Source organism: Tachypleus tridentatus, chromosome 8 (assembly GCF_004210375.1).
Source record: "Tachypleus tridentatus isolate NWPU-2018 chromosome 8, ASM421037v1, whole genome shotgun sequence".
NCBI lineage: Eukaryota > Metazoa > Arthropoda > Merostomata > Xiphosura > Limulidae > Tachypleus > Tachypleus tridentatus.
The window spans coordinates 151777120-151798107 of record NC_134832.1 but is presented as its reverse complement, the minus strand read 5'-3'; the positions used below and the strand labels follow the sequence as shown (position 1 = coordinate 151798107).

General features: G+C 36.2%; 1 protein-coding gene across 1 annotated transcript in view; it reads right to left on the bottom strand.

Annotated features, from left to right (window-relative positions):
* LOC143223751 (cilia- and flagella-associated protein 58-like) overlaps window positions 1–20988 on the bottom strand; it is a 100358-nt gene that overhangs the window by 63827 nt on the left and 15543 nt on the right. The window contains exons 4-6 of the mRNA XM_076452141.1: window positions 11411–11556; window positions 4694–4850; window positions 3586–3780 (exon numbers count right to left, since the gene is read on the bottom strand). Of these exons, the coding sequence (XP_076308256.1) occupies window positions 3586–3780; window positions 4694–4850; window positions 11411–11556 (498 nt within the window). The remainder of the gene's footprint in view (window positions 1–3585; window positions 3781–4693; window positions 4851–11410; window positions 11557–20988) is intronic.

Sequence of the window (20988 nt, the reverse complement as noted above, 5' to 3'; positions counted from 1 at the left end):
CTGGATGAAATTTGTTTGATTGCAGTAGTTAGAGGAGCTGCTTGAACAGAGATAAATGTAGGAGCTACTACTCCAGTAAGATCCAGAGCAAAGGGAACCATGTCTGAGCCAGCCAATATGAAGCAACAAGTAAAACATAAGGAGTAATCTGAATGATAAAAATTACCATGGAGATTAATCTCAGAGGAGAGTAGTCATATAGATGAAGGCCCCTCCAATCTTGACTGAATACATCCACCCTCATAGCTGAGGGGGTGTGGAACAAGAGACCAAAATAAAGGTAGTTTGGTATTCCAGCAAGTGCCAGATGCATCTGTATGTGGTGTTCCTGAATGAGAATACATCCACTGAAATACCCAAGCATAAAAGGACTGCTCTGTAGGTAAAACTTGGTTGGGATGAAACAAGAGGTCAGTCACCAGATACATAATTCTGGGAACATGACAGTATTTGATTCTTATTTTGTGATACAGTTGATGTCAATGAAACTGTTGGAATGAACTGTCACCACCTGCCCTCAAAGGAACAGTAGGAAATGAGACATAGTCTGATGAACAACTGAAAGTTTGAGGAGTCTGATGTGAAATGTAGTTTCCATGACTGACCCAAAATCTCCATGGACTCGAGGGAAGCTACACAACGTATCAAGGAAGCACCTGTGGATAGGTGAGCATTGGGATGAGATGGAAGAATGGTAAACCCAATTGTGGTCATTTCCTTGTTGAGCCACCATCCAAGGCCAATCCTGATTTCAGGAGGGAGAGTAATATGATGATCAAAGGGATTGTGTGAGACATTCTTCTGGCCAATAAGCATTCAATGAAGGAATGGCATGTGCACCCAACCCAAAGGAATAAGAGATTCCAAGGAAGATAGAACCTCTTGTGTGGTAAGTGAAGGTGAATGCACTTTGTAACTGCTCACTCTGTATCCCTGAGCCAAAGCCGATAAGGCTGAGTCTGACTGAGATGGGAATTGAAAAAAACCTCTAAATGAACAAGATATTGTGTAGGGTTCGCAAGGAACTTTCACAACTTTATAAGAAACCTCACCCAAGCAGCTTCTTGAAGAAATAATTGAATGTAAGAGAATGACTGGGTCTGAAAAGAGGCACGCAGAAGCCAGTGATCCATATAATAATGAATCAGAAGACCCATTAATGGAAGATGATAAGCAAATTAGCAAAGCACTCAACAAAACACATAAGGAGATCAAGCTAGATCAAATAGCAGTGCACAGAACTAAAAGACAGTCCATGTGGATGAACCAAAGAAAGCAGCATGATTCTGGAGCTATAGGAATATGAAAATAGGTGTTTGTCACATCAAACTTGATCATTTAGAGTCTTGAGTGAAAAACCCACCAAATGGGGAGTTAGGATTCCATGGTGAATCTGGGTATTCTGCTAGGGCAGATCTAAGATGGATCTTCAATCTCACATTTGTGTAGGGACAACAGTAAAATCTCAGGTAGGTGGACGTGACCTGAACAATAGTTCCTTTGTCTAGGAAATCCAAGACCGACTTGACAAGACAACTGGATGAGGAATGAAGCTGAGGAGAAGGGAAGAAAACCAGGGAAGAGGATAGGAGGGAGAGGACCTGAAATGAAGATAAAGACCCTCTGATAAAACCTATGGATCTGTCATGAAAAAGATATGCCAAACAGCTTAGAACTGTTGCAACTTGGCTCCAACCTGCCCTGGAAGATACATCTTGTCACCTATACTGCTTTATCCTGGAGGAACAGGAAAAATAAGGGTAAAGTTAGGAATGCCTGGAATAGAGTAAAGGACATGAACTGGAAGAAGGGGCACAGGGAACTTGAACCAGTGAAACTTGGATGGGAACAGTTGGATGAGACAAATGAGATGGCAGGAAGGGCAAGACAGAATGTACAATCATCACACCAACCCTAGACTCCAAAAACTCAGGACAACTCCCCAAATCTGTTTCATGTAGAAAGAGAGTCTGATGAAGATCCCTCAAAGACAAGGGGAAATACATCCCTTCAAGCAATGCAACTCCCAAGAATATAATAACCAGATGTTGAGATACAGTACAGATGCTGAAAAAGAGACCAGAATAAACAACAGGAGGGTCCTGACTTCATCAAAAAATTGATCAGGTGATGGCAACAGGACTTAAAAAAGAACTGTAATGAGGAAATAATATGTAAAAGGAGAAAATGAATCCTAGAAAATTGAAATTGATTACAGTGGATCAAAGCCCCAGATTTGAGCCCCACAGGGAGAGGAGAGAATCTAAAAATCTAAAATTGATCAGGTGATGGCAACAGGACTTAAAAAAGAACTGTAATGAGGAAATAATATGTAAAAGGAGAAAATGAATCCTAGAAAATTGAAATTGATTACAGTGGATCAAAGCCCCAGATTTGAGCCCCACAGGGAGAGGAGAGAATCTAAAAAGGGAATCAATGTCCACTGGTAATCCAAAGAATATCTGTCCATCAACTGGGGTAAGGGGCATTCCTGCACCCGAGAGCTTGATTAGCAAAATGTTCAGCATAAACTCAGATGTGGGATGAGGGAGGAAAACATAACAATGAGAACAAAGTTCTTCACCCAACCAGGTAAAAGGAGGATCAAGGGCTAGGATAAACATTTAAAATTTGACATACCTAATCAATAAGGTGCAGGAATGGTGAGGTTGACTAACTCTTTTGATTGAAAAAAAAGACTGGGGCCATAAAAATGAAGTGTAAGTTATTTGAATTATTTGCACCTTGAATAAATTCTTCCTCAGAAGCTTCTTCAGGAGTAAAAGGGAGAACAAACTGATTGCTGAGCAAAAGTGTCCAACTACCTGTGAATTACAGCTTGAACGTTCTTGGTAGTTATTGCCAACCTATCTTGTTGGGGACTAATGACATTACTGTCCTCAATATTAGTGGGAACTTTGTCATCTGCCACCATAAAATTTGAATTGATATTTGAAATTATGGAAGAATTCTTTGAAAAACAGAACTAAAATTCAAAAGCAACTGCATTAAAATTAAACTGGTGAAGGGCTGAAATGTAATCACAAGAAAAAAGCAAGCATGATGCAAAGTAAACACACGTCTAAACACTCTAATGCTAATCAGGTAAGTAAGAATTGTGCCAGTATATAGGTGGTACAATACAAATGGTAGAGGGTAGTCGAGTGGCATTCATATGTTTTGAAACGACACAAAAATAAAGGGGTGTAATAGATTGAAAAGATCTTGCTGTCAGTTGTAGACAGTACCAAATAAAATACTGGTATCTATGGAGAATAATTAAATGATCCTCTGCTAAAATAGTGTTGTTGTATCCCACTCAATGAGTAAGTTCATTGATACTTTTCCAACATTTCATATTGAAGCTAGTAACCTTGAAATTTAAATAAATATACCAACTGTTTGACAGCTGAATATTTGGTTAACCATTCAAGTAATTTGGCTGTATATTTAATATCTAGCCAAAACATTATTTGTTATATTGCTATTTAAAAAATAATGAAAAGGGTTTTATACAACCAAATGAATAATGAAATTTCAGACTTTTTATTTAAACTAAACTATAAGTAAAATGAAGCTGTCTACCATAAGTTCCTTCACTTGATTTTCTAACTTGGATAATGTTTCTTTCCCTTTTATAACCTGCTGTTCCAAATCCCTTTTTTCTGTTTCCTTGGCTTCAATTTCTTCTTTAGCTTGCCGCAAATCTCGTTCAGCTCTTTCTTGTTTACGTTGTTCTCTCTGTATCTCTGTATTCATCAGTTGAATATTTTGTTGTAGCTGCAAGTGGAAAAAATACACATCAAAAATTAAATCTGAAATTCCATATAATCACATAAACTAATTACAATTTCTTGTTTTAAAGTCTATTTTTATTGTTCAAATGTTTTGATCATGGAAAACAACTGTTTAGGTGTGATTTGAAGTAAGTAGGTGAAATGTAATTTTATTTATGTCACTACAAACCATAATTAGAGCAAGACAATTTTTAGCACTATATATTTATTTATTTTAACACCTAATAGTTTATTATTATTATCTGTTTAGGTTTTCTGTAATTTACCCATTCGTCATTCAGCTAGACAGTTTTCTTGAAGTGTGGATGAATGTGGGCAGCTCGTTCAGATCTTAACCCAAGAGTTTTTATAATACATCAGAAATAATTTTATTAAATAAATTTGTAAGAATAAGATATGAAACTACTGCTTACCCTGTTATTCTATATTTATTTAATACTTTTATGGAATATTGTCTTTATATTTTAAATATAGTATTTGTAAATTTTATACATTATTTAATCAATACTTTGAAAAAAAACAACTCATCTCAAGACAACCTAACTATAAAAAAAAATGGTTCAACAGTTATGACACCTACAAGTCAGGAAAGGGTTAGATTTCTTTCTTTTCCTTTGATTATGATACTAGTATTTGGATTCCATCTTATTGTGCTGCTTTAATAGAGCTAATAAATAAACAATAATTATATAATTCAGTCTGCCTTGGATACCAATATTCCTTTTAAAAAAACCTAATGTCCTTTTATAGGTTGCTAATGTTTGTAGTGTTATTAAAGTATCAACATTAACAAAAAACAAATTATTTTTCAGAGTTTTAACGAGAAAAAAACAAAACAATTACTGATCATTATAATAGAGTAGTTGCTTAACAGCTGTTATAACCATTCATCTTACCTCTTGTACTGTTAGTTCTCTCTCATTCAGTTCTTTCTCAAGGGCAGAGTAATTTTGTGAAAGTTCTGTTGTTTGTTTTCTCTGCTGAACAATCTCAGATAATAAATTATTTTTTTCTTGTATCAGTTTTTCTTTCACCTGTAGAAGTTCTGTAACACTAAAAGAATGAGGTGATATCTTATACAAGTACACATCTTCTAACTTATAGATAGATAGGTATGCAATGAATATAAAAACACAAAAAAGGATTATACTAGCACAGGACTATGAAAAAGCGTAATATAATTTGAATGTTATTCTCTACATTTTCTGCTACCTCCTTCTCAGCTTCACTTCAAAATCAATCTTTTAGGATATTAAAATAATTTATTTATATATCTAGTGTAAACCATTTATAATGGGCTGATGTACCTGTTCAATGAACAGGGAAGACATAGAGGTGTCATATCTCATTTGAATGTCTTTCAGTATCAATTTTTCTTCTTTGTTTTCTTTTGTCAGTAGCTTAATTTGATCATGTCAATTGTTTCCCTCTACTTCAGTTATTTTAACTTTTGCTAAGTTTTGTTTATTGTTTTGCCACTTTTTCTTTCTTTTGGTAAACAAACTTTTCTTTCTTGTATGTTTTGGAACTATTTTTAGTTTTAAAAATAATTTTAGTTCAGAATTTACTTTACAGATGATGTTAGAAGAGTTCAGTTGAAATAAAGAGATTGGGTGGCTTGATGTTATAAACACAAAACCCTTTAATATGATCAGTTGAAATAAAGAGATTGGGTGGCTTGATGTTATAAACACAAAACCCTTTAATATGATCAGTTGAAATAAAGAGATTGGGTGGCTTGATGTTATAAACACAAAACCCTTTAATATGATCAGTTGAAATAAAGAGATTGGGTGGCTTGATGTTATAAACACAAAACCCTTTAATATGATCAGGTGAAATAAAGAGATTGGGTGGCTTGATGTTATAAACACAAAACCCTTTAATATGATCAGGTGAAATGAAGAGATTGGGTGGCTTGATGTTATAAACACAAAACCCTTTAATATGATCAGTTGAAATAAAGAGATTGGGTGGCTTGATGTTATAAACACAAAACCCTTTAATATGATCAGTTGAAATAAAGAGATTGGGTGGCTTGATGTTATAAACACAAAACCCTTTAATATGGTCAGTTGAAGTAAAGAGATTGGGTGGCTTGATGTTATAAACACAAAACCCTTTAATATGATCAGTTGAAATGAAGAGATGGGGTGGCTTGATGTTATAAACACAAAACCCTTTAATATAATCAGTTGAAATAAAGAGATTGGGTGGCTTGATGTTATAAACACAAAACCCTTTAATATGATCAGTTGAAATGAAGAGATGGGGTATTCTAACCATCAAGGTAGATGAATGCAAGCCTTTAGCTTGAGATTCGAGTACTCTAACGGTAGTTGAATGTAAGACTTTAGCTTGAGATTTGAGTACTCTAATCATCAAGATAGTTGAATGCAAGACTTTAGCTTGAGATTCGAGTATTCTAACCATCAAGGTAGATGAATGCATGCCTTTAGCTTGAAATTCGAGTACTCTAACCATCAAGATAGTTGAATGTAAGACTTTAGCTTGAGATTTGAGTACTCTAACCATCAAGGTAGTTGAATGTAAGACTTTAGCTTGAGATTTGAGCATTCTAACCATCTAGGTAGTTGAATGCAAGACTTTAGCTTGAGATTTGAGCTATATAACCATCAAGGTAGTTGAATGCAAGACTTTAGCTTGAGATTCGAGTACTCTAATAGTTGAATGCAAGACTTTAGCTTGAGATTTGAGTACTCTAATCATCAAGATAGTTGAATGCAAGACTTTAGCTTGAGATTCAAGTTTTCTAACCATCAAGGTAGATGAATGCAAGCCTTTAGCTTGAGATTCGAGTACTCTAACGGTAGTTGAATGTAAGACTTTAGCTTGAGATTTGAGTACTCTAACCATCAAGGTAGTTGAATACAAGACTTTAGCTTGAGATTCGAGTACTCTAACCATCAAGATAGTTGAATGTAAGACTTTAGCATGAGATTTGAGTACTCTAACCATCAAGGTAGTTGAATGCAAGACCTTAGCTTGAGATTCGAGTACTCTAACCATCAAGATCGTTGAATGTAAGACTTTAGCTTGAGATTTGAGTACTCTAACCACCAAGGTAGTTGAATGCAAGACTTTAGCTTGAGATTCGAGTATTCTAACCATCAAGGTAGATGAATGCAAGCCTTTAGCTTGAGATTCGAGTACTCTAACCATCAAGATAGTTGAATGTAAGACTTTAGCTTGAGATTTGAGTACTCTAACCATCAAGGTAGTTGAATGTAAGACTTTAGCTTGAGATTTGAGCATTCTAACCATCTAGGTAGTTGAATGCAAGACTTTAGCTTGAGATTTGAGCTATCTAAGCATCAAGGTAGTTGAATGCAAGACTTTAGCTTGAGATTCGAGTACTCTAATAGTTGAATGCAAGACTTTAGCTTGAGATTTGAGTACTCTAATCATCAAGATAGTTGAATGCAAGACTTTAGCTTGAGATTCAAGTATTCTAACCATCAAGGTAGATGAATGCAAGCCTTTAGCTTGAGATTCGAGTACTCTAATGGTAGTTGAATGTGAGACTTTAGCTTGAGATTTGAGTACTCTAACCATCAAGGTAGTTGAATACAAGACTTTAGCTTGAGATTCGAGTACTCTAACCATCAAGATAGTTGAATGTAAGACTTTAGCATGAGATTTGAGTACTCTAACCATCAAGGTAGTTGAATGTAAGACTTTAGCTTAAGATTTGAGCATTTGAACCATCAAGGTAGTTGAATGCAAGACCTTAGCTTGAGATTCGAGTACTTTAACCATCAAGATAGTTGAATGTAAGACTTTAGCTTGAGATTTGAGTACTCTAATCATCAAGATAGTTGAATGTAAGACTTTAGCTTGAGATTCGAGTATTCTAACCATCAAGGTAGATGAATGCAAGCCTTTAGCTTGAGATTCAAGTACTCTAACGGTAGTTGAATGTAAAACTTTAGCTTGAGATTTGAGTACTCTAACCATCAAGGTAGTTGAATGCAAGACTTTAGCTTGAGATTCGAGTACTCTAATAGTTTAATGCAAGACTTTAGCTTGAGATTTGAGCATTCTAACCATCAAGGTAGTTGAATGCAAGACTTTAGCTTGAGATTTGAATATTCTAACCATTAAGGTATCTTTGAGGTAGTTTAAGCCCTACAAACAGATAGTGACTTTAAATGAATAGATAACCACATCTTGAATTTAACTTACAAGTTTTACTAAATTATATTCAATAACTGGCCATCAGAAAGAATGCAATATCTTTCTGTTAATAATAGTATGGACTCACTAAATATTTTTCTTTTTTTAGGCATTTCACTTTACTTCTGCCAGAAAAGAACCATAGTTCACATCACAATACCATCTTATACATGGCTGAATTAAAAGTAAATGTCTGAGTTACAAAAACAGTATGTAACTGTTCTTAACTGATACTTTCTTAGAATGGCTTAAGAAAATCACATGACTATATTCTAAATAAACCAGTTCTTTTTTCAGCTTTATTCCTAATAAATAATCATATGATTATATTCCAAATAAACCACTTATTTTCCAGTTTTACTCCAACAACATTAAAGAAGTTATTTAAGAATAAACATCTCTGGAACATAAGAAGATATTCTCAACTATACACTCAACAAAGGTACGTGAAGGAATACTTCAATAGGATTAGCTTTCAGTGTTAACTTCAGTGTCCAAATGGATTCAATCATGATAATATAAATTTAGGATATATGAGCTGGTGAATGGTATTACAACAAAACTTACTGAATAAAAATTCATTTCTGATAAGAATACATATTTTTAAACAAATTAGTAAAACTAATTATTATAATACCATCAAATTCTACAATGACATTATTATTATTTAATATCTAAGTAATATTTTATAAGCATTTTACATGTATACATATTGTTTAACATTATTACATATCATATTCCTAACATACGTATTCCACACATTTATGAAAAAAAACAGTGTACATAGAAATATCTTGCTGAGAACTGGTGTAAGTAGTTCATATAATGAACACATGGCTCTGTGTATCTGAGGTGATATTTCGAGTATACGGTTGTATATAAAATAAACCAAATGTGTTGTACTCATTTATATAAACTGAACTTAAGATCTTATGGCAATTACAAAGAGAAACAGACTACATAAACTACGGAAAGATTGATACTCAAAGTATAATGTTTAGAGCAAGATGATATAAGTTATTATATTTGTTTCTTGCTTAGTTTTAAATGAAATCACTTTTCTATTAATCTCTAAAACAAATGGTTTACAAATAATTTATTTTAATAGCTGAAATCAGAAAATTACTGAACAAAATTCTTTCCTTTCATTATTTCTTTGGGTAAGCAAACCGTGAGAGATATTATTTAAAATAAATAACAATCACAGTGATACATTTTTACTGAGTATATTCATATTTCTAACTTTACAAATTAACTTGTTCCTGTATAGCTTTTGAAATGTATGCCATAAGTATGAAGGAAGTTCTGAAGTTTCTTTTTGTAATAACTATTGTTATGTTTATTTCTTAGTACTGTTATATTAAGTTAAGAAATATTTAGTCATAAAAATCAACACTAAAAGTATTATTTCTTTATAAGAACCTTATATCAGATATCATATATAATTATTTCACATTCCTTATGATATTGTCAAATGATTATTATATGAATTTTGATTGAATTACTTCACTGCAAAGAAAATAAATTTAAAAACATTAGTAAATGAAAGATCTTTTGAACTAAGATTCCGTTTATAAAACATTTATAATAAGAACTACTGCAAACAATGTAATAACTTTTCACATTGTAATTATTTAGAAAGAAAGCACAGATAACTCAATAGTTTCACATACAGTTTGTAGTGTTGATTTTGTTTGTTTCTTTTTTGAATTTCACGCAAAGCTACTCGAGGGCTGTCTATGCCAGCCATTCCTAATTTAGCAGTGTAAGACTAGAGGGAAGGCAGCTAGTCATCACCACCCACCACCAACTCTTGGGCTACTCTTTCATCAACGAATAGTCGGATTGACTGTCACATTATAACATCCCCACTGCTAAAATGGTGAGCATGTTTGGCGCGACGGGGATGCGAACCCGCGACCCTCGGATTACGAGTCGCATGCCTTAACCCACCTGGCCATGCTGGGCCAACTGTAGTGTTGAGACCATGACAAGTATAAAAAAAATAGATTTTTTCCAACAATCATGAATGAAAGATTTTGTGAAGCAACAACATATACAGTTCCAAGGTAAATGAGCTAAACATGTGCACTGAAAGTGTAAACACCCTTAGTAAAAAATAAAAAAACCACAGTAAACAGAATGAACTGTGATATAAGAGAAACTAGATTTGACATACTGATGCTTCCTCTTTAGTCTCATATTGCCATCTGGTATCAGAGAAACTAGATTTGACATACTGATGCTTCCTCTTCAGTCTCATATTGTCCTCTGGTATCAGAGAAACTAGATTTGACATACTGATGCTTCCTCTTTAGTCTCATATTGTCATCTGGTATCAGAGAAACTAGATTTGACACACTGATGCTTCCTCTTTAGTCTCATATTGTCATCTGGTATCAGAGAAACTAGATTTGACATACTGATGCTTCCTCTTTAGTCTCATATTGGCATCTGGTATCAGAGAAACTAGATTTGACATACTGATGCTTCCTCTTTAGTCTCATATTGTCATCTGGCAGGAAGAAAGGGGTTAACAAATGCCAACATGACCCCCTGATCTTAGAATACCCTTAAGGACACAGGAGGTCATCTCCCAGTGACCTTGGGAGATGTCAAAATCAGAGAGACATTTGAGCAAGCAGCTTTTCATGATTCTTCTTTTTTATGCAGTTATCTGTTTTGTATAAAATTTTTGTTGTTAGGTTATTTTTAATGGTGTTTGGATATCTGTATATGATTCTAAAGTTATTCTTCCATAATGTTTTCTCAAAGGGTTCAATATTAGTGTTGTATCCAATATCATTGACCTTCCTTTATATTCATGGAACAAGGTTTTTCTTTCTTTGAGGTGGCAGTTTGTAACAAAATGTGTGAAAAATGTAGTTCTTTGAAAACAGAAAAGATACTTTTCATTTTATGTTCAAGCCTTGTTGGGTAGAATACTCTATATGCTTTAAGACAAAATGAAGAAATAACAGATGTTTTGAGCAGCTTATGATGACACAAAAAGAAGTGAATAGAACTTAAAGAATTTTTCAGTTTGTGGTACATTGATCAGACTGGTTTTTTGTTTTTCAGGTTATCAAAACATCCAAGAAATGAAGTTGGTCATCGTTTCCCATTTAACTTTAAATATGATAGTTGGCTGAAGTTGGTTAAAGTTGTTTCCTGCCAGAAGACAATGATACTGAAGAAAATGTAAAAATGCGTCAAAATCAGTTTTTCTGACATCAAGCTACTGAGAGTTGTTCCATTTACTGTGATTTTTTTCTTCACTAACTGCTGTAGACGATATTGTGTTTTATCTTATTAGTGAACACCCTATCTTCTGACATGTGTTATATGTTTTGTTTCATATATTTTATAGTCTATTTATATGAAAATAAAAATTTTCCTTTCAAAAGTATACACACTTTTTATCAGATTTGTGAAGACTACTGCCTTTCTCTGCTAGTTTGGTCAAATTAGATATTTCAACTTTCAACATCTGTATAGTTTCTCTTCCACGTTGTTCTTTTTCTCGTGCTCCATCAACTAACTTCCAAGCTTTCTCCAATTCCTTTAGTAAAAAAAAATTACAAAATATGTAAAACTATGGAAAAGAAAAGAAAATGATTTATATAAACTTTGTTTTAATATCCAGTTATTACAAAAGTGTTCACCTATCAATAATGTCATATTTTTATGAAATATAAATTATGTAAACAATGATTAATAAACTTGTTTTTATTCAAAATTCTAATGGTCAAATGTAACACTGTTATGTGTGAAAGCAGGCTGAATGTCAACAAAATCTGAAAAGGAAATATACAAGTTAAAATTTTCTGATTGCATAAATATTCAGCTCTCTAAGTCAGTAATTGGTGGAAGCAGCTTTGGCAGGATTTACTGCTGCTAGTCTTTTCGGTTAGGTCTCTACCATCTTTGCAGAATGGAATGGTGTAATTTTTGTCCATTCTTCCTCACAAAATTGCTCCAGTTCTGACAAATTCATTGTTGATTATTGATGGATAGCAGTTTTGAAGTCTTACCATAAATTTTTCCATTGGATTCAAGTCAGGATTTTGACTAAGCCACTCTAAGACATTCACTTTCTTATACTGAGATCATTCCACTATGGATTTAACCTTGTACCTCTGGTTATTATTCTGCCAAAATGTGAAATTTTGACCCAGTTTTAAATTATTATCTGACTCAAGCAGGTTTTTCTCTAGCATTCACCTGTAGTTTGTATCATCCATCTTCTCCTCTTACCTGACAAGCTTCCAGTCTCTACTGATGAGAATCATCTCCATAACATGATGCTGCCAGAACCATACTTGACAACTGGGATGGTGTTGACTGGATGATGTTCTGTTTGAATATTTGTCTGTTGTGACCACAAAAACCTTCTACTGCATGTCTATAGTATCATTTACATGCTTTCTCACAAACTCCATATTACATTTAAGACGATTCATTTTCAGTAACAGCTTCTTCCTTGCCACTCACCCATGCATGCCAGCTTTGTGTAAAGACGAGGATATTGTCAATATTTGAACACTGACTCCCATCTAAGACATGGAACTTTGCATTTCTTTCAAGGTCACTGTTGGCTTCACAGGAGTATTTCTAACCAGTTTCTTGTTTAATTCATTGCTTAGTTTGAAAAGATAACCTGATCTGGATAGTAACTGAGTAGTATGAAGCACATTATTACATTTTTTAATGATGTACTTCACTGTATTCAAAGGAAAAATAATCAACCTTGAAATCTTCTTGTAACCTTCTCCTAATCTGTACTTCCTTACCACTTTCTTCTTGACTTGTTTGGAAAGCTCTTTGGTGTTCTTGGTTGGTTTGTCATATCATTATGTGAGTTGTGGGTTGAACAGATGCATTTACCCTGAAGTCAAGTTAAACCACATTGATTACAGACAGAGACTATTATACTAAGTGTTTTACCTTTCAATCTAACATTTCGTACCTACACGGATTTAGGGTTGCTGTAGCAAAGGAGTTTGATACATATGCAATTGAATATTCTAATTTTCTTTAAAAGACTAACTTATAGATAATTCATGTTCATGTAGGTTCAAAAAGACTTGATAGAAATGAAATTAAAACCCTTTAACCTGAGCACTTTTGAAAGGCAGACCTGAAAAAGAAAGGTCCATCTTTGAAAGTGCTCAGGTTATAGGGTTTCTATTTCATTACTTGGATAATATCAATATTTTTTAGCTTTCTCAGTTTGGAATATGTTGTGTGAATCTTAAAGTCCCCTTTCAAAGTTTTATAAAAATTTCAAGCTCACACAGCAATAAAATGTGAAAGTATTGCAGGGAGTGAATACATCTGCAAAGCACTGTATTCTGATTTTACTTTTACAATACAAATGTATGGGGAAACGGATTTCCAAAAGTCATACATACACAAATCTAGCAAGCTCAAAGCTAGTTTTTCACAGAATTTCTAAGAAAATAAAGCAAAAAGTAACATTGTTATAAAAACTATTTTATATCACAATATCACCACTTTGACATACAAGTGTCAAAAAATAGAATGACTCACAGGAAAGTAGTAAGTAGAAACTGATGTGTAAGGAACATTACAGTTTTCCTACACTAAAAATATATTTCCAATAGACAGTTACTTCTGAGGGGTAAGTATGAGTGTAGGAAGATAATAATTTTTAGCAAGGTCCTACCTCACTTCTATACACATACACAACACCCCATGTTTAATAAGTAGTGGCACCAGTGCAAGAGAGGCATCCAAAGGACACCCTTGTGAGGGAACCCTCTAATATGAGGAATATATATGAGAGATCACACCACTTTTCGCCAGTTATATTCTTTGCCCAGATGTGGAAAAGGTGAGACATATCTGGGCAGACAATTCAGAGGAGCACATAACAATGGAAGAGAAAATGGTTGAGCAATGATCCTAACTACATTATATAACAATTTCAATCTCCATCCATGTTGAACAAAATGTGGATAGAAGAAGACATGTACTCCAAAGTGTGGTGTGGCTAGGGTATGACAGACAATACACAGTAAGTCAATTGCTTCCAAAATTAGACTGCCAGGACCCGACATCCTTGCAGGGGAGAAGAAGGAAAGAGGATCATACTTCATCCAAAATTCAGCTGGCCAGTGGAAGACATTCCCACCACTGATATAAAAACATGGTGTATGTGAACAGAGCAAAATACAGAGATATCCCACTTAAACCAAATAGAATAGAGTAATGTCCTCAGTGCAAAAACATCAAAAGTTAGCACATGAGGAATAAGTAGAGCAACGAACAAATGCACCCATAGTGACCCACAATACCAGAGTAGTGTTCATGAAGGCAAAATAAGTGAACCACCAGGCACCCTCTGAAGATACATGAAAACTCATGTTGACTGGTTCAGCTCTAAATCCAAAACTCAGCTTCTGAAAACTGACTTCCATGCAGGAGTAGCATAAGAGATTTCAAATGAAAGGGATGAACTGCATATATGCTGAAACACATGTGAGTACACCACATATATTCTGAAACACATGTGAGTATACAACATAGATTCTGAAACACATGTGAGTATACAACACAGATTCTGAAACACATGTGAGTACACCACATAGATTTGTTCAGCTCTGATTCAGAAACTCAACTGTCAGGAACCAACATCCATGTGGGGGTAGAATAAGGGATTCTAATCATACTTTATGTATGAGAACATGATGTTAATTGGTTCAGCTCTAAATTCAAAACTGAACTACAGGAACTGACATCCATGTGAAGATGGGATGAGGGATCCAAATCATTATGCTAGCTCACTCCAAAACTATAATATCTCTCTGAGAAGCCCATGCAGAGATGTAGCATATTTTTAAAAGACTTCTGTCAATTACACCCTTTCTGCTTTACACATGAAGTTCATGGATTGGTACAGTCCAGAACGGGCATATTTATGAAGCAAATATATTGCAAGGAAAAACCTATGAGTGATCTTGCAGTGGTATTGAGGATAATGGAAAATGCATCCTCATATGGAGTACACACCCGAGTGTATAACCACTAGAAAACCTAAAGATCAAGAGACAACTACATCAAATATTTTTTTTGGGTGTGAAGGATGATTCATAACAAGGTTGAAACCACCTGGAACATAATACACAAGTAAATGAATACTATGCATGTGGGATAAAAAAAGGAGATCCAACATTTAACAACAAATGAAATGAGAATGGGAGCTCCCCTGGTGATTGATACATACTATTATTGTAAAATTGTCTCTATAAATAATAAATAGATGACTGCAGGAAAGGTGATGAAAATGATCCAAAGCCTGGTGGACAGTAAAAAGTTCTAGGAGACTGATTTGGTAAGACCATTCTCTCATAGACCATTTACCTAAACATGTTTGCTGCTTGACCAATGCCCCCAAACAATGAATCAAACTGTCCATAAAAATATGTAATTCTGAATGAGAGGATAACATGAAATATCTAGTGAAGTGTGAACTTTGTTCAATGACAAATGCAAATCATCTACAAGGAAAAGAGGAAGGGTGATAGAAATATCCAATGCATTCTGTACATAGTTCCATTGGTCATGAAGAGTCCATTAAAGGGATCTTATATGACCATGACCCATGGGAATAAATTCCATCATAGAGAGAACCACATCTCCAAAAGAAATAGGACCTTATAAGCAGTAATAAAGGAAGCAGTAAAGGTATTATTGAATGCCAGCTCCATGGAACAGAGTTGAAGAGGAAAATGTTGGGCCTGACTGAGATGAGTGAACAAAACACTCAAATGGATATTGGGTAGGAACAAGGAAGGATTTCTCCAACTTGATCAACCAATCCAAATTAGATGGGAGTATTTGGTGACTCCAGTTCAGAATAAGCTAACAGAAACCAATCATCCATGTAACAGTGGAAGCACAACTCTCAAACATGCATAAGTCTGGCAAAATCCTTGACCACCCAAAAAAAGGCAGACAGTACCATAACAAACCCAAAAAGTAGAGTGCAAAATTGATAAATCACATTGTGCTGAACAAACCAAAGGTAGTACTTTGGCCACTGTAGTATGGTAACAGAGAGCTCAACAAACCAAAGGTAGTACTTTGGCCACTGTAGTATGGTAACAGAGAGCTGAACAAACCAAAGCTATTACTTTGGTCACTGTAGTATGGTAACAGAGAGCTGAACAAAACAAAGGTAGTACTTTCGCCACTGTAGTATGGTAACAGAGAGCTGAACAAACCAATGGTAGTACTTTGGCCACTGTAGTATGGTAACAGAAAGCTGCACAAACCAAAGCTATTACTTTGGTCACTGTAGTATGGTAAGAGAGAGCTGAACAAAACAAAGGTAGTACTTTGGCCACTGTAGTATGGTAACAGAGAGCTGAACAAACCAAAGGTTGTACTTTGGCCACTGTAGTATGGTAACAGAGAGCTGAACAAACCAAAGGTAGTACTTTGGCCACTGTAGTAAGGTAATAGAGAGCTGAACAAACCAAAGGTAGTACTTTTTGGCCACTGTAGTATGGTAACAGAGAGCTGAACAAACCAAAGGTTGTACTTTGGAAACTGTAGTATGGTAACAGAGAGCTGAACAAACCAAAGGTAGTACTTTGGCCACTGTAGTATGGTAATAGAGAGCTGAACAAACCAAAGGTAGTACTTTTTGGCCACTGTACTATGGTAACAGAGAGCTGAACAAACCAAAGATCGTACTTTGGCCACTGTAGTATGGTAACAGAGAGCTGAACAAACCAAAGGTCATACTTTGGCCACTGTAGTATGGTAACAGAGAGCTGAACAAACCAAAGGTTGTACTTTGGCCACTGTAGTATGGTAACAGAGAGCTGAACAAACCAAAGGTCGTACTTTTGCCACTGTAGTATGGTAATAGAGAGCTGAACAAACCAAAGATTGTACTTTAGCCAATGTAGTATGGTAACAGAGGGATGAACAAACCAAAGGTAGTACTTTTTGGCCACTGTAGTATGGTAACAGAGAGCTGAACAAACCAAGAATCGTACTTTGGCCACTGTAGTATGGTAACAGAGAGCTGAACAAACCAAAGGTCGTACTTTTGCCACTGTAGTATGGTAATAGAGAGCTGAACAAACCAAAGATTGTACTTTGGCCACTGTAGTATGGTAACAGAGGGATGAACAAACCAAAAGTAGTACTTTGGCCACTGTAGTATGGTAATAGAGAGCTGAACAAACCAAAGGTAGTACTTTTTGGCCACTGTAGTATGGTAACAGAGAGCTGAACAAACCAAAGGTCGTACTTTGGCCACTGTAGTATGGTAACAGAGAGCTGAACAAACCAAAGGTCATACTTTGGACACTGTAGTATGGTAATAGAGAGCTGAAGAAACCAAAGGTAGTACTTTTTGACCACTGTAGTATGGTAACAGAGAGCTGAACAAACCAAAGCTCGTACTTTGGTCACTGTAGTATGGTAACAGAGAGCTGAAAAAACCAAAGGTTGTACTTTGGCCACAGTACCAAAGGTCGTACTTTTTGGCCACTGTAGTATGGTAACAGAGAGGTGAACAAACCAAAGGTTGTAATTTGGCCACTGTAATATGGTAACAGAGAGCTGAACAAACCAAAGGTAGTACTTTGGCCACTGTAGTATGGTAATAGAGAGCTGAACAAACCAAAGGTATTACTTTTTGGCCACTGTAGTATGGTAACAGAGAGCTGAACAAACCAAAGGTCGTACTTTGGCCACTGTAGTATGGTAACAGAGAGCTGAACAAACCAAAGGTCATACTTTGGCCACTGTAGTATGGTAATAGAAAGCTGAACAAACCAAAAATAGTACTTTTTGCCCACTGTAGTATGGTAACAGAGAGCTGAACAAACCAAAGGTCGTACTTTGGCCACTGTAGTATGGTAACAGAGAGCTGAAAAAACCAAAGGTTGTACTTTGGCCACTGTACCAAAGGTCGTACTTTTTGGCCACTGTAGTATGGTAACAGAGAGGTGAACAAACCAAAGGTTGTACTTTGGCCACTGTAATATGGTAACAGAGAGCTGAACAAACCAACGGTAGTACTTTGGCCAGTGTAGTAAGGTAATAGAGAGCTGAACAAACCGAAGGTCGTACTTTGGCCACTGTAGTATGGTAACAGAGAGCTGAACAAACCAAAGGTAGTACTTTGGCCACTGTAGTATGGTAACAGAGAGCTGAACAAACCAAAGGTTGTACTTTGGCCACTGTAGTATGGTAACAGAGAGCTGAACAAACCAAAGGTTTTACTTTGGCCACTGTAGTATGGTAACAGAGAGCTGAACAAACTAAAGGTAGTACTTTGGCCACTGTAGTATGGTAACAGAGAGCTGAACAAACCAAAGGTTGTACTTTGGCCACTGTAGTATGGTAACAGAGAGCTGAACAAACCAAAGGTAGTACTTTGGCCACTGTAGTATGGTAACAGAGAGCTGAACAAACCAAAGGTTGTACTTTGGCCACTGTAGTATGGTAATAGAGAGCTGAACAAACCAAAGGTAGTACTTTTTGGCCTCTGTGGTATGGTAACAGAGAGCTGAACAAACCAAAGGTCGTACTTTGGCCACTGTAGTATGGTAACAGAGAGCTGAACAAACCAAAGTTTGTACTTTGGCCACTGTAGTATGGTAACAGAGAGCTGAACAAACCAAAGGTCGTACTTTTTAGCCACTGTAGTATGGTAAAAGAGAGCTGAACAAACCAAAGGTAGTACTTTAGCCACTGTAGTATGGTAACAGAGAGCTGAACAACCAAAGGTCACACTTTGGCCACTGTAGTATGGTAACAGACAGCTGAACAAACCAAAGGTCGTACTTTGGCCACTGTAGTATGGTAACAGAGAGCTGAACAAACCAAAGGTTGTACTTTGGCCACTGTAGTATGGTAATAGAGAGCTGAACAAACCAAAGGTAGTACTTTGGCCACTGTAGTATGGTAACAGAGAGCTGAACAAACCAAAGGTAGTATTTTGGCCACTGTAGTACGGTAATAGAGAGCTGAACAAACCAAAGGTTGTACTTTGGCAACTGTAGTATGGTAATAGAAAGCTGAAGAAACCAAAGGTAGTACTTTGGCCACTGTAGTATGGTAACAGAGAGCTGAACAAACCAAAGGTTGTACTTTGGCCACTGTAGTATGGTAACAGAGAGCTGAACAAACGAAAGGTTGTACTTTGGCCACTGTAGTATGGTAATAGAGAGCTGAACAAACCAAAGGTTGTACTTTGGCCACTGTAGTATGGTAACAGAGAGCTGAACAAACCAAAGGTCGTACTTTGGCCACTGTAGTATGGTAACAGAGAGCTGAACAAACCAAAGGTCGTACTTTGGCCACTGTAGTATGGTAACAGAGAGCTGAAAAAACCAAAGGTTGTACTTTGGCCACTGTACCAAAGGTCGTACTTTTTGGCCACTGTAGTATGGTAACAGAGAGGTGAACAAACCAAAGGTTGTACTTTGGCCACTGTAATATGGTAACAGAGAGCTGAACAAACCAAAGGTAGTACTTTGGCCACTGTAGTATGGTAACAGAGAGCTGAACAAACCAAAGGTAGTACTTTAGCCACTGTAGTATGGTAACAGAGATCTGAACAAACCAAAGGTTGTACTTTGGCCACTGTAGTATGATAACAGAGAGCTGAACAAACCAAAGGTCGTACTTTTGGCCACTGTAGTATGGTAAAAGAGAGCTGAACAAACAAAAGGTAGTACTTTGGCCACTGTAGTATGGTAACAGAGAGCTGAACAAACCAAAGGTAGTACTTTGGCCACTGTAGTATGGTAACAGAGATCTGAACATACGAAAGGTTGTACTTTGGCCACTGCAGTATGGTAATAGAGAGCTGAACAAACCAAAGGTCGTACTTTGGCCACTGTAGTATGGTAACAGAGAGCTGAACAAACCAAAGGTCGTACTTTGGCCCCTGTAGTATGGTAACAGAGAGCTGAAAAAACCAAAGGTTGTACTTTGGCCACTGTACCAAAGGTCGTACTTTTTGGCCACTGTAGTATGGTAAATGAGAGGTGAACAAACCAAAGGTTGTACTTTGGCCACTGTAATATGGTAACAGAGAGCTGAACAAACCAAAGGTAGTACTTTGGACACTGTAGTATGGTAACAGAGAGCTGAACAAACCAAAGGTAGTACTTTGGCCACTGTAGTATGGTAACAGAGATCTGAACAAACCAAAGGTTGTACTTTGGCCACTGTAGTATGGTAAAAGAGAGCTGAAAAAACCAAAGGTTGTACTTTGGCCACTGTACCAAAGGTCGTACTTTTTGGCCACTGTAGTATGGTAACAGAGAGGTGAACAAACCAAAGGTTGTACTTTGGCCACTGTAATATGGTAACAGAGAGCTGAACAAACCAAAGGTAGTACTTTGGCCACTGTAGTATGGTAACAGAGAGCTGAACAAACCAAAGGTAGTACTTTGGCCACTGTAGTATGGTAACAGAGATCTGAACAAACCAAAGGTTGTACTTTGGCCACTGTAGTATGATAACAGAGAGCTGAACAAACCAAAGGTCGTACTTTTGGCCACTGTAGTATGGTAAAAGAGAGCTGAACAAACAAAAGATAGTACTTTGGCCACTGTAGTATGGTAACAGAGAGCTGAACAAACCAAAGGTAGTACTTTGGCCACTGTAGTATGGTAACAGAGATCCGAACATACGAAAGGTTGTACTTTGGCCACTGCAGTATGGTAATAGAGAGCTGAACAAACCAAAGGTCGTACTTTGGCCCCTGTAGTATGGTAACAGAGAGCTGAAAAAACCAAAGGTTGTACTTTGGCCACTGTACCAAAGGTCGTACTTTTTGGCCACTGTAGTATGGTAACAGAGAGGTGAACAAACCAAAGGTTGTACTTTGGCCACTGTAATATGGTAACAGAGAGCTGAACAAACCAACGGTAGTACTTTGGCCAGTGTAGTAAGGTAATAGAGAGCTGAACAAACCGAAGGTCGTACTTTGGCC